The 14,269-nt window shown below is 45.5% G+C and overlaps 1 protein-coding gene across 16 annotated transcripts in view; it reads right to left on the bottom strand.

Annotated features, from left to right (window-relative positions):
- The window catches only part of LOC8053740 (probable peroxiredoxin prdx-3), a 40,458-nt gene that overhangs the window by 17,729 nt on the left and 8,460 nt on the right, over window positions 1-14,269 (bottom strand). For 2 of the 16 annotated variants that reach the window (XM_040503292.2, XM_040503295.2), the window contains exons 2-5: window positions 10,641-11,041; window positions 10,474-10,558; window positions 9,156-9,309; window positions 4,461-4,596 (exon numbers count right to left, since the gene is read on the bottom strand). In XM_040503292.2, coding sequence (XP_040359226.1) covers window positions 4,461-4,596; window positions 9,156-9,309; window positions 10,474-10,558; window positions 10,641-11,036 — 771 coding nt within the window. In that variant the 5' untranslated portion in view covers window positions 11,037-11,041. Of the gene's footprint in view, window positions 1-4,460; window positions 4,597-9,155; window positions 9,313-10,473; window positions 10,577-10,640; window positions 11,042-11,562; window positions 11,790-14,269 lie in introns of those variants that run through there. The other 14 variants (XM_040503289.2, XM_040503293.2, XM_040503287.2 and 11 more) reach the window with 11 other exon arrangements.

The following is a 14,269-nucleotide window of genomic DNA, read 5'->3' as shown; positions in this document are numbered from 1 at the left end:
ATAAATACCTGGACAAACCTGAAGCTAGGCAAACAACACCTAATTGCTTCCAGCCAAGTGACTCGCAAATTGCCACCTGTCGGTGTCCTATGGGTAGGACTCTATATTTTCGGAATTTATTTCTCTGACATTCTGAGGGTGTTTTTCGGAGCTTATTTCTTACTGAAAATTTGGGGTTTGTCAGTGTTTATTTTTTGCTGAAAATTCAAGGTTTTCCAGAGTTTATTTCTTGTTAGATTCCCATTTCTTTGAAATTCTGAATTTATTTTATTGTTTCTCAAATTTCTACAAATTGAAAAACAAAATAAATGAAGTCTGGGTAGCATGACCCGTTGTCATGAAGAAACCTTGACAAGCTAAAAAGGCAAACCCCTTTTGTCAGTAGTTCGAGATTTTAAACGAAACAGAAGTTGCATCTCTTCAGGACCCCTTCCTTACCTTGTGCTCTTATGAAGTTTATTTGTAAAACATTCTTTTTCACTTTTTATTTTGTCATTGCAAAATTTGGAGTTTTTCGGATAAATCCGAATTGATGGAAAATCTACCGGTGAGTGGTTTTCCGATTTTTTCAGATTTATCAAAAAAGACGGTACTGGAACGACGGCAGCAATTGTGATACTTGCAGCCCTTCGTTTAGCTGCGGAGTTGCTTTTAAAGGGACCATGAAGGCAATATAATTTTTTTTAAAAAAGGTGTTTTCGGAAGCATTGGGGTCCTGGCATGCCACACAATGTTTTCTAGAACGTTGCGACTCTTATTTCTGTACCTGCAAATAAATTTGCGAAACCGAAACAAACATTCAGATTTCTTCCCTTTTTCACCTCTGGAAAGAGAAGTGACGTCAGGGAGCACTGTCGGCATCGGTAGGATTTAGTGCACACTCAGTGTGGTTCCCGTGGCTCGCTCTAGAGCACGGCGGTCTGTGAAGAAAACCTGAAAGAAATGGACGACAACGCCGCGCTCGCAAACGAGTTTGAGCTCCCGTTCAGCGACCTCACGCCGACTGAACGGGAGATGCTGCGGTATGGGCTCCTTGCGCAAGGAAAGTGAGGGAATAGCGTCTTTCTACAGATGCAAGAACTTCATGTTTTTACCCAGACTCCGGCTGACGTGAAGGTGCTGCTCAAAGTCTTCTGGTCGGAAATGCAACGAACAAATCCTGACACCGCTGTCCACAGCTCTACGCAAGACGACGGCGCGCAACCAAATGCTGCGCATTGCTGCATCGGTCGGCAGTTTATGCAAACTAACGTCGCCCGATCGACCGCACGTCTTTAGCCGACCTTTCGCGCAACCTACTACTGCACATAAACGCGGCATGATTGGTGAGACACCAGTTCGCAAAGCGAACACGAGACGACGCACGAAACCAAAACCAAAAGTCCGCCGCCCCTGGCGCTCGTACCTCTTTTTCTTTTTTTTTTTGTCCATGGTTGCTCGATGCTTGTTACGCGCCCGAGGTAGCAGTGCGGGATGCGTTCAACCAGTGACAAACGGAGGGATCGCTTCAGATTATGCTTTTATACACGGTATGAAACCTATTAATTCCCAACTACAACTTCAAAAGATTGCCCAACGTTCAAATAAAAATTTTTCATCACATCTCACCACCGAAATCGAAACCAAGAGCGCGTCTATCGTTTGAACCAATCGCCAGACGAGGACCCCCGTTGTCGTCACGCTTCGACGGCGCACTTTATTTCACCTTTCTGCCGCCGCCTCGGTGGGGTCTCAGGCATCGTTCCCGGCGCTATTATTACCGTGCTTGTTTGCTCGATTGGTGCGGCACCCAAACTTCTGTTCGAGCTAGAACTTGGTCAACAGTATCTGAGACGTGCCTGACATCCATTTCAATCTTCGAATAAAACTTTGAAACTGCCTTCATGGCCCCTTTAAAGGAACCGACATTGTTATGCAGCATCAATACACCGAAACAGTGATCAAGCCAGATCAGGCAAAATAGCCGACGTAGGATGCTAGGGGCTTTGCCCGTCAAGCTATGAAAACATGCACTTGCGCAGCGCTTCCTAAGGCATGTACTTGCAACAGCTGTTTGCTCCTAGCTATGTCGATTGAGAGACTCTTTCTATAAACAACTCGGTGACTGCGAAACAACTCACATGAATGAAAACAAACGAGCTATGCTGCGTATGGGACTATTCACAAATGCTGGCAGTCACATTTGGTTTGAAATCAGAGGGGAAATGGGTCTTGAAATATTTTTGCAAATAATAATGACTTTATTTAGATCATCAGTTTCTTAAACATAAAACTATGTCGATTAAAACACTACCACAACACACAGCAACAATTTTATAAACACAACAATCATCTCTCTATCCAATGAGAGTTGAGAAAGGTGCTTACAAAAAGAAGCACCTTTCGCTAATGGGTGAAGCCTAGAGCAGGGCGTACCTCCACCAAAATTGCATCTCGCGGCATAAACATTGCGCCAAAGCCCCGTACTGATACTGATGGATGCAAATACGTCGCCAGTCAGTCAGCGTTCCCAAGGGCTGAAACTGTCTTAAACTGCCAAAGCACCTTTAAAGGGCAACTCCGCTTCTTTTCCAGTAGTGCAAAACTATAGTTCTCTTTGTTATCATCTACAAAACCCCCATGGCAAATATTATGACGGAATTCCGCCTAGAAGTTCATTAAAATCACTGTCAAAGTTTGACAAGCACGAATCCGCTGGTTTTGGATGAGACGTGCGGGCCAGACAACACTGCCCGGCTGCATTTCCGGTTCCTCCAAATTCCTTCTCCCGGCACGTCCGCGACGTCATCAAGCATGTACAGCTTCTTTTTTTTTTTTTTTTTTTTTTCAATTTTGTTTTTTTTCTTGGGGAGAGCACGGGTGGCGCCAGCGCCGTGAAAGACGTGAGTGATGCGCTCGGCCGGCCCGGCGCTCGACTATTGATACTACTGATAAGCCGATCGCCTCGTTGAGCGCGGCTTGTGTTACATCGCATACTTTTGAACACCAAGTAAAAGGAGCAGAGGGAAGCTGCTTTTGTAAGAATTTTGAGTGACAGGTTAATTTTCTATAATCTTCTGGGAGGAGAATAGCGACGCCTGAGCTAATCCAGGAGGCACAAAGGAGGATCCTGATAAGAGGGGAGCTCCTTCTTCCCCTTGTATATCACGTGGGTGTACATGCTTAATGATGCCGAATATACAATGTTGTCCGGCTTTGCCACCGTCTCGGTTTTAATTTGTGATCATGGCTAGAGTAAAATTACACGAAAAATATTTTATTTTTCGCGAAACAAAGGATTGGGGATTGTTTTTGAGTGCTTCAAAAAGCAAAATCGGCCACTATCTCAAAATTTTTGAAATTAAGCGGAGTTGCCCTTTAAAGGGGCACTGACACCCCAAAGGTCATATTTTTTTTTATTGACAAAAACGATGCAAGTTGTAGTAGTAGGCACGCAAAAAAATACAACATCGCAAAAAAAAAAATTATGCGCGGGCGCGCGCCTTCTTGTTTTTGTTGCTCTTCTCTCCCGCTTTTCACCTCCTTGCTTCTTTTGAATTGTGACGTCAAATATCATAAAATTTAGAAGCTTTGCAGGCAACATTTTTATAACATTTAATAACGGCAATCGTAAATCATGTTTTTTAACACAATTGCAAACGCACTAGGTCCTTTCTTTTTGAAATACCAAAAATCAGAGTCAGTTGTGATGTCGCCTCTTGGATTTTTATCCTCCCTCGGAAAACATGGCTAATCGGTGAGTCGGGGAATCTGACGAAGTGGTCTTTTTGAGGTGCCAGACGACCTCTCAGATTTCGAAAAGGAAATCGTGAAACGGTCAAAACAGCTGGGTTTGGTGCCTGTGTATCATAGTTTTGGTTGTGACTCTGCCGGGACAGCCTTTCACGCAGAACCGGCAGGACGTCAAGCGTTGTCTGCTCGCAGCGATAGGCAGGCGGCACGGCACGCCGGAGGGAACCGGTTTTTCCCGGAACGTCGGCGCCCTTGTCTCCCGCTTCTCACCTCCTCGCTTTGAGTCGCGGCGGAAACGGTTATACACACACACAATCGGAGCTGAGGCATGAAAGAAAGTCAACTCGCAGGGCCGCTCAATATTTGACGTCACTGCACTGCCGCGGATCGCGCGGGAACTTCAAATTCCGCATTTGGAAATTGTTTTTTACTTCACAAATACTGAATTACCAAGTTTCGAATTTTGACGGTAAAGTCCAGGCATCATTTTCAATCGTTTTGGGCTAATAAAAACAAATATATAATTTTGACATGCCAGCACCCCTTTAAGGATATCAAATGGTGTTGCCCTGCAGAATATAGCGGCCACATCTTCACCTCATATTTTCCGTTCTGCGCCAGTCAGATAGTACCTTTGTGCATTTCTTGCCATAAAGCAACATTTCTGTAACACCAAACAACAGATTCCAAAAGAAGCATGTTCAAAGGATGTCGAAAGAATCGGTTACCTTCCTCGGAGTGTTCGTCCATGCCAAATGGGTACTGTAGGAATCCGTAGATACGGCAACGATTTCTGCGTTTATGCTGCGGAAGTCCGCAGCCCTCTCGCTGTACTCCACCAGTTCGCTGGGGCAGGCAAGAGTGCTGCAAAAATAAACCCAAGGCGTGTCAAAATCACGAGACATACTCTCGCTCGGAAAAAACAAAAGGGGGGGGTGGTTTAGCTTTATTAAGGTAGGCCACACAACTGCTTGAAATCCAGTTGCCTGTTCACTCAAGGACATTACAGTATGTTTCCTCTACCAAATACGGAGCACAACATAGCATAAAGATACAGGTGAACTTTCTTATTCCTTCTCCAACCGAGCTAGAAGGTTGTATCAAAACTGCTAGTTTAGTGGGATGCACTTACTGTTTGGGGCATCTACTTCGGCGGTACATTTTGTCATCCACCACTAAACTGCATGGCTGAAACGTGAACAAATTCCAATGTTCTGCCAACTGTGTCGCCGAGCATATGTGTGACACTTTTATTTACATTTTGTATCTTTCTGTTTAGATCACTCAAGCCTCGACTAGGGACGGCTTGGCTTATAAGGAGGGTTCTGTGTTTTCGAGATTCATCTTTCTTCAAGTTCAGGGGCATTTTCTCTGGGTTTATTTTTTCCCACAAATTCCGGGTTTTTCAGTCTAAATTTTCAACGTCCCAAAAATCGGCGTTTATCGGGGCTTCTGCTGAAGAAGACAAGACTAAAACTCCCCAGCCTCCAAGCAGCATGTGCATAGCCCAAATATGGTATAAACTCGTTACAACAGATATTTGGATATAACATACTGCTTTCACAAGTTCAGTTAGTTTTCCTATCTGTACCATTGGTTCAACTTCGTATCTGCATACAGCATACCCCTTTTACAACAGGCTCAAATCTTGGTCACAATCAAGGTCTATTATAACCCATTTAGACCACCGGAAAATGTTTCAGTACTGATAAGAGAAGGAAATGGGACCATGGGTGTGGATCCCGAGGAAAGTAGCAGCAGCCCCGCAGATAGTTCAGCGTGGGCTGTGTCCTGGATGAACACAGAATAGATAAAGATCTCTCCCTGTAAAGCTTGACAGCTTTAATTCGGCGTTTTTCGGACTTTCTCTAATGGGATAAAGCCAGTTCAAGGGTTAATTTTCGGGGTTTACCGGTATTTACCGAAAACATGGAATTCTTTTTATAAGCAGGCCATAGATTTTCCAGTGTTTATTTAAAACCAAAATCAGAGAATGTTTTTCTGTTCACTTTTTTTAATTGGTGTATTTCAGAAATCAGTTTTTGTGTAAACGGTATACTCCGTTCACACCTAAGCGGACAGTGTGGCAGAAGCCACGTGCTCGTTGGAACCAGTCATACGTCTGCAGCAGCCTAGACTTTCCATTTTCCCCGAGGGGGGGGGGGGTGCTGCGCGCATTACTTTTTTGCCAGAACTGGAGATTGAAGCTAACGAAAGCACGCTGGGATTCCATTTCCCATGCATTTTGTCAATAAAGGCAACGTGGGCGTTATTTTATTTACATGTCACTACTAGAAGCTCGTTACATGGCACGAAAACAGCGTCTCGATAAGGATCATGGCCCAAGCCCAGGAGAGGGGGGGGGGGGGGGGGGGGGGGCTCTGCCCCCCCCCCCCCCCCTTTCCCGGATCTCACCAGGGGGGCATGAGCCACGATGCCCTCCCGAAGTCTACGCCTATGTACGTCTGTCTTTCATCGCGTGATCACGCTCCCACCCGGCACCCAGGCGCCAAGAAAGTGGGGTTAGGTGATGGAGGGCAGGCGGTCAATTGTTCCGGTGAGCATAGGGGTGAACGGAATTTAAAAACGGCAATTATCGGTGAAATAAAGCACAAATAAAAACTAAGAGTTTAATATAATTTACAATTTGTAAACACCCTTATGACGTGTAATCCTTATCAAAAGCACTTGCAAACCACAGATGAGTGTGACCAAGGGTGAAAGTTTGAGTGCTCTTTACGTAATGATCCAGAGCTTGTTGTTTTCTTTGCATCCTCCTACCCTTCTGCTCTGCATAGCAACAAAAATTGAATTGTTCTCGAGCAAACTTTTTGCGGCACAAGGAAGGCAAGTTGCTCTTGCTTCCTTCTCATGATTCAAGCGATCGCGACCCCCAGTCTAATTTCGAACACTGTTGACAAGCTTTGAACTGAATAGAACAAAAACATTGCAGCATTTTGTGGTGACCGACTGACTGACCTAACTCTCATGCCTTAGTCCTCCAAGGTCAGTGATTCCACTGATTCGGGACTGGCAAGAAGCTTAATTCTGTGCAAGAGTACCATAATATTCTGAGATAGCACACTTAAAATCGAAAGAAAATCGGGTGGAAATGAGGAGTAAACAAACTTTCAGTGTGCGATACAAAAAAAATTGAAAAATGCTAGTTTTAGATACCGTGACCTGCAAAACTTGTGATGACAGGGAGGGGCAATGAACCAAAACAACTGCCCTTCCCAGTCAGAAATGTTTGATTATCTCCCGCCGTGGCTAAGTAACATAACTTTTGCAAAGGTCACCATTGGGCAGGGCCCTGCCATTATTAGAAGTGGGCTATCTTTCAATGTTTTTTTAATAGAAAGCAAATCGTGCCAAAAATAGGGGCGGATTATCTTTCGGGAATGGGGCATCTCTCGGGACATTACGGTATATGTCTGTCGAATGTCTTAAAGAAAGATTTTGCGATAAGAACAGCCTCCATGCACAAGAATTTCCGCAAAGTGGTGCTTTTCAATTGTAAGCGATTTTGTAGTTTCAACACTGATGGATGTTTGTCGGTGCCTTTCAGTTAAAACTGGAAAATCTGTGGCCTGTTTATAAAGCTAAAAAATACTCTGGTCTTCAGCTGCATGCGAGTTTCAACCGCTTACACACGGCGGAGGTTCCATCAATGGCAGCACTTTCGCTAGAATAGCTGAGAAAACGTGCCTCTGTTTTTGAATGACCCATACATGGGCTATGAATATGACTTCGAAACTTATACTCCACTGTCATGGCTCCTGGCAAACCTTGCTTCCCTCAGTTTTTACAGTGAAGCTGTTTATGGCTAGGGTTCTATGGACTTTTCGTGTGCGTCGACAAAAACTTGGGTCCCAAATTTAATGCAAAATTGCTCCATTCTATGCAAATGCTTATACGTCTCATCACTTGGATATGCATTTTCAGTAGATTACCGTAAAATACCGGGCAAGCGCCCACTCAAACATTGAAGATAATCACAAACAAATGGGGGATGGGCGCTTGCCCGGTCATCAATTTTACATATAAATATACTGTGCGTATCTTCTCAGATCTTACAAATTTGGCAATGGGCGCTTAATGCGGAAGGGCGGATGCGCGGTATTCTATGGTAGTTATCAATAGGCACCATTTTCAAAATCAGTAAACTCTTAGGTAGATAATAAAGGTTTCTCACAGATTTGCCGCTGTGCGACCCACGTCAGCCAAGTCTACACTTGCACCGCCATCTCTTTGTTGCCGTTCCAAGCCCGCTTGCGTGCCTAGTTTCCTTTCCTTCCGCTCTCCCGGGGTGGCAATCTCGTCGCGCGTGTCACCTTTCCGCCGGGTGGCGGTCCCGTTGCACGTGTCTAGTTTCCACAGATAGTTTGCGATAGCTTGTACCTTTGTTCGGCGATAGTTTGTACCTTTGTTCAAAATTCCATGTCATGTCTGTACCGCGTGCTAAACAGCTTCGCTGGTCATCCACCTACACAGAGTGGAATGGGTCATGATTTTTTTGTTTTTGTTTTGCAGAAGCCTCATATCATTGTTCTTTTTTTATTGCGGTGCTGTCACTACTCTAATAGGACATTTCTGTCTCCTTCTCAAAATGCTTTATCCATATGTTCTACCGAATATTTGTTAGTGTCTCGCATACTGACTGCAAGACGGCCTCACACGTAAGACTCCAGAAAAGCCGCGACTGCAAAGTCAAGGCATTTTCCGGGGACTTGCTTGCGAGGCCGTTTACAGCTATGCCTGAAAACTGTGCTGCCCTTGCCTCTATTGAGCACCCTGGGCACAGTGTTTCTACTCAATGTATTGCTTTGATGCCTGGAACACGTCTCCCACTGGTGTGTTTATTGCGTGCTCAAAAGTGGGCCCTCCATTTCCACCCAACGGACGCCCCAAACGTGCCACGCTGTAGCCGGTCACTACCCTGACAGTGTCACATCAGCGATGGGGAAGGTGGCAAACGGCTGTTCTGTTGCAGGTTGCTTTTCAGCTTGACAGTCCACGGAAGCTTAAGCAGCCAGAACTTGGGACACTGTGACGATAGCAACCCTCGTGTTCGCTCGTGCTTTTCGCCAGCACTTATACAACCAACTGCCAGGATCGCAACATCCAACAGCATGACACTCCGGCCTCTATGACGTCATTTGTTGCCGTTTGAGGACCACTTTGGATGCATGGGCAGAATAGGACGATAGACACACCAGTCGGAGACGCACTCGAGGCACCACAGTATTGCTACGAAATCTTTAACTTCTGTACTCCTTTTTATTTTGGAAGAGCGTCTTTTGAAACATTTTCTCCACATTGTGAACACAAACAAAAGCGTGTCAAGGTGTAAAGCAAAACAGGCTGCCAAACAAAAAAAAAGTGTTTAAATTGGTTTTTAGTGTGAAATGGCTTTAACTTACAAGTCTTGTGGGTAGAAGAACAGCAGCAGGAACTTCCCGTGGTAGTCGCTGAGTTGAATTTCACGGATCTGGTTGTCGACCACAGCGATGCCCCTGAAGTCGGGCGCATAGCTCTGCACTTGGGGCGAGCGGCTAGGCACGGGCGACGGCATCACTGCTGCGGGAGAAATGGGCAGAAATGAGAGAGAATCTGACAGCTAAGTCTGAAAAGCCATTGCTTCTTGGACTTCCGGGAGAGTAGGCATTATCGTTCGGCTATCTTTTCATTTTATAATGTGGAGACACCCGCATGGTTTAGGAGTACAGAGGTCGCAGTAGCAAAGACAAAAAGTGCCTTTAAAGTTGCCACATATCCCAGACTATGGGCAGGTTGATTGGCTTCTGAAAAAGGTCTACACGTCAGCTTTCCCACAGGGCTGGTGGAATGCCAATCATCACGCTCTATCGAAGAAGTCCAGCAAAAGGTGAGGTCCTTTAGCTTAAAAATTGTAATCTACCCTGGAACACTTCGCCTGGCATTGCATGTGCCACGAGTCACGGCTTTAGAAGGTATTTTTGGGTTTAGAAAGACACTGAAAAGCTATACCTATGCTTCCCAAGATTTCTGCTGAAACAAGATTACAGGGTGTCCCCAAAACAAAAATTTACAGGGTTTTTCTTACCACAAAAATGACCTATGCATCGCTGAACGCTCATTCTCTACCCACACGTAACATTAGCAATCAGAACCAGGTGTCGAAGTTTCAGAACTAACTGTTATTTCATTCAAAGGTTATAAGTGATCTTCTGATATTTTCAACAAGATGATGGGTCCCTTTCTTGGTAACTGGTGCCATTAGCTTTATGATTCAAGGCCTTCGTCGGCCACCATTTTCCTATTGAAAATTTGAGAAAATAATTATTAACTTTTTTTTAATCAAAAAACGGTTAGTTCTGAAACTTCGGCGTCTGGTACGAACCGCTATGGCTACATTTGGCTGGATAAGGAGCGTTTGGCGATGCGTGATTTATTTTTGCTATAAAAAAAACCTAGTTTTTTAACACCCTGATTGGGGGGGGGGGGGGGGGGGGGGGGGGGGCAAATATAAGAAAACGGATATTTGCAGTTCTAAATAGAAGCCTAGCTGGTTCATTTCCACCCTTTAAGCAAAGGCTAGGGTCACGAGTGCTCCCCAAAGCACTTCCAGTGTATGGGCATGCAAGCAGTAGGGCTTCATTCCGAGCTTGTGCCGAGAGCTCTGTGGGTAGATGCCTGTGCATGCATACACAATGAAGAATGTCGGGCGTCTGAGGAAGGCAAATCAGAGACCGATCTCACCCGCCACTGGAGGGCTCCGCCGCTGGGAAGGCACGGTGGGCAGCGTGGTGCAGGGGAGTGGCCGTGACAGCTCGTCCTCGTGCACCTGAAAGGAGTTGTCCGACTGCAAAAATGCAAAGATGAGTGACCCGCCAACCCAGCAGTGTATAGAGTCCAGGGCCACAAACCTGGTCTGCAGAGGGCAATTCCACCACCATGTCCGGTAGCACCTGTGCCTCAGCCTGGTTGGCGAAGCCCAGCAGCGCCTTGACGTCCTCCACCGCCTTGACGGTATCCCGGTGGTGCTTGGTCTTGGCATGCTTTTCCAATTCACTCTTGCCTGCTCTCAGGTCCGCATTACAGAGCTTGCACTTGGCGCGGTACGGGTCGTCCGGCACGCTCACTAGCCAGTTTTTGAAGCGGTCGTCCAGCAGCCACGACTCGCGGAACTTTTGCTTGTACCACTTGATCGAAGACGCCGCTGAGGTCTCACCACCCTTTCGTTTCCCGCGTCGGGCCTCCGCTGCGCCGTCAGCATCCTGGTTGCTGTGCAGCGGCACAAGCGCCGTCACCGGTTCTTCCATGGACTCTGCGAAGATAGGTTCCAAACATGCGTCGCCATCGTCGTGGGCACTGCCGACGCTCCGAGGTTTAAATCCCCACCGAAGGGCGGGGGACGAGTGCTGCTACGTCAGAATCAGTGCACCATTCTGCGAAATTATTCGCCGCACGAAAACGTCAATGTTGAGGCTCAGCCGGCATCGAGCAGACGAAATGCAAGCCTCCGCGCATAACAACCCCGCAGCCGCCCAACCAGCTGGGAACGCCAGATGAGTCGCCATATTTGCCCCCGGTCAATTTACCAGATCGCGAAAGCAGCTGATCGAGACTTTAAACCAGTGCAAGCCCGAAAACTTGACGCGATCTGTCGATTCAAGCAAGTCTGGCACGCATTTCGCGTCCCCTCAACCAGGCATGCAGTCAAATTTGCCAGTTATTCCCTACGGAAGATCCGTAAAGCGGAATTTTCCCTAGCTCCCTGCACATGGGGTTGTCCCGCTCTGTCGCTATTTTTGAAGTGTCGACAAAAGTGGAAAAATTGCGACTTACATGTCTGCACGTGACTATTCCTGTTAGGATACTTGTCCGAAAACGTAGCACACATATTTGTACACCTTATAATTCGCGCACACAAATACGTCCTTCACAAACCTTTACAACTCCCTAGAAGATTCCCACACACCAAAAATGGCCACACTAAAAGGAAAATGGCGTACTGCCTTGCTCAAAAAAGCCAAAAGAATCCACTAGGGGCAAAACCGACGAAAAAGTGATGCGCATGGCGATGGAGATGCCGATGTGCGTATTTAGTTTTTTTAAATTCTTGTTTATAGAATCGAAACCGAAAATATCACGGAGCCGGAAAGAGGTCCGATGAACAAGCTGTCACGGTTTTTCTGTTTTCTTGGAAATTAAAATGATGTCATCAAAACTTAAATACTATTTGTGTAGCGAAAAGTGTTAATTCGGGGCACTCTGCTAGTGAAGAAGCGTCGATATTCGTATCGCAATTTGCACAAATAGCCCAACTTTTTTTTTTTTTTTTAAGTAATTTTTTATGCATTACCAGTCAGTACAGTGCCAACAGTTTCGTGGATCATTTAGAGCAGACGATTGGTCGAGAAACGTACCAATGAATGAAAACGAGACGCAGATGGCCACATTTATGTTTTATTTTTTATGCAACACGGGACAGTCACGTTTTGAGGCTCGTTCACACAGAAGGCTCGTTCACACAGACCCGTTTTCTTACATTGCGTTACGAAAAGTCACCGGGCAATCTGTGCTTCGTATTTCGCGTGGCTACCAATTCAAGGAGATAGCTTGGCACGCGACATTCAAAACACGAATGCCTCGGCGACTTAGACGTAACTTAAGAGAACGGTGTTGCGTGATAAGTTGAACCGAGCTCAATTCCTTACGTTACGTTACAACGAGCCGTGTGTCCACGGCTTCCACGGTAACTCACCGTCCTAGCTCGTCGTCACCGAAACATTGTTGTTTCGAATGTCGCGTGTCAGGCTATCTCCTTGGATTGGTAGCCACGCTTAATACGAAGCACAGATTTCACGGTGACTTTTCGTAACGTAACGTAAGAAAACTGATCTATGTGAACTAGCCTGGTTCATACCGGCCGTCCCGTCATTCTCTGTGAATGAAGTATAACGCAGTGGCGTCACTAGGGTCAGCGGCACCCGGGACGGTGGCCCGCCGCGATAACTCCCCCCTTCCCCACTCCCCCTTTTTTTAGTGACGCTGCTTGTCGAACGTTCCGTCTTTGTGAGAACTTTTTTTTTTTAGACAGTCTGGTTGGGACACGCGTGTCAAAAAATAAATTTTACGCGAAAAAAAATTTTAGAGCAATATTGACGTTGAGAGATTTATTTGAAATTCTGCGCGCAAAGTCCATGACGTCACGGAATAGTCATTCGCTCAACGAGATGGTCACTGGGCCAGGGAGCCTTCACACACGCACATGAAGGCACCCTAGGTCTTTCCACCTCAACCTGAAGGTGAAGTCGATCGACCTCTCCTCCACGCGCTCGAAATGCTGAGAGAAAATAAGTGGAAAGGAAATCGCGTCTCGCGCCATCAATATTATTCTATCTTTTTTTTTTTTTTTTTTCGCATAAAATCATTTTTTGACACGCGTGTCCCCACCAGACTGTTTAAAATTTTTTTTTTTTTTTTTCAGGGGTTTTTTAAGGCGGAAGTCTTATATGTCTCATCGTTCAGTCGACCTTCAAAGTCCTTGAGAGAAAACACGTCGGCGACACAAAAGGTACGAAAAGGTTAACGTGATCACTCAGTGCATGACTAAGCGAATTAAGATGATGACTCAGCACATTGAGGAGGATGACTCAGAAGATTAAGTCGTCTTAGGGATACATCATGTGAATTTCTTTTTTTTTTAATTTATTTATTGCAATACTTTAAGGCCCTGACGGGTAATACAGAGGGGGTAGGCACATAATCGCACACAAAGTAAACATAACAAAGCAAAAACCAAAAGCAATAAAAAAATAGAAAGTCACAAGAAATTTTCAAAAACATAATTAGTAATAGTCGTTTCAAACTAATCAAGTGGAGGTACTGGTGTTAAAACTGTCGGTGAGTGGTTCCACTGTTGATGTTCTGGGAATGAAGGAATCGAGATAGGCAGAGGTATATGGCACTGAGGGACTCAACTTTAATCTGATGATCGATACGTGAAGAAATGTAAGACGAGTTCAACAGTAGTCTTTCTCCTAGGCTAGGATTGAAGTGACATATTTTGTGAAAGAGGCATAATCTCGTACCTTTACGGCGCAACAAAAGAGGAGGAAAAGAGAGGCTGGATTTCATGGAAGTTACACTGGCTGTACGATGAGAATGAGGCGAACGCTGCGATTTTGAACTGGCTCGAGGTTAGAAATGAATGTTGATTGCCGGGATAAGTTATAAGTGATGTGCAGACCAAGGTATTTATAGGAAGTAACATATTGCAAGGAACCGTTATTAGGGAGGTAGGCAGCGTGTTACGACGAAAACTCTCCCATTGATTTACATTCGCGACAGTGGAAAAGAATAGACAAAGCATACAAATGTTATCTCCAGTAAAGCACGATTGTTAGCTTTTTCTGCGACGCCACTTGCCAATCAGTTTTGTTACACAGACGTACGTGCACAAACGGGGCATTTTTTTATATTACTAAATTTGGCACGCTTAGGTTTTGCAGAGAGGGTAAGCAAGATGCTCGTGTACTCAACTACTCAA

Source organism: Ixodes scapularis, unplaced genomic scaffold (assembly GCF_016920785.2).
Source record: "Ixodes scapularis isolate PalLabHiFi unplaced genomic scaffold, ASM1692078v2 PGA_scaffold9__187_contigs__length_104089568, whole genome shotgun sequence".
Classification (NCBI taxonomy): Eukaryota; Metazoa; Arthropoda; class Arachnida; order Ixodida; family Ixodidae; genus Ixodes; species Ixodes scapularis.
The sequence above is the reverse complement of the archived record's forward strand: the minus strand, read 5'-3'. Positions and strand labels throughout refer to the sequence as shown.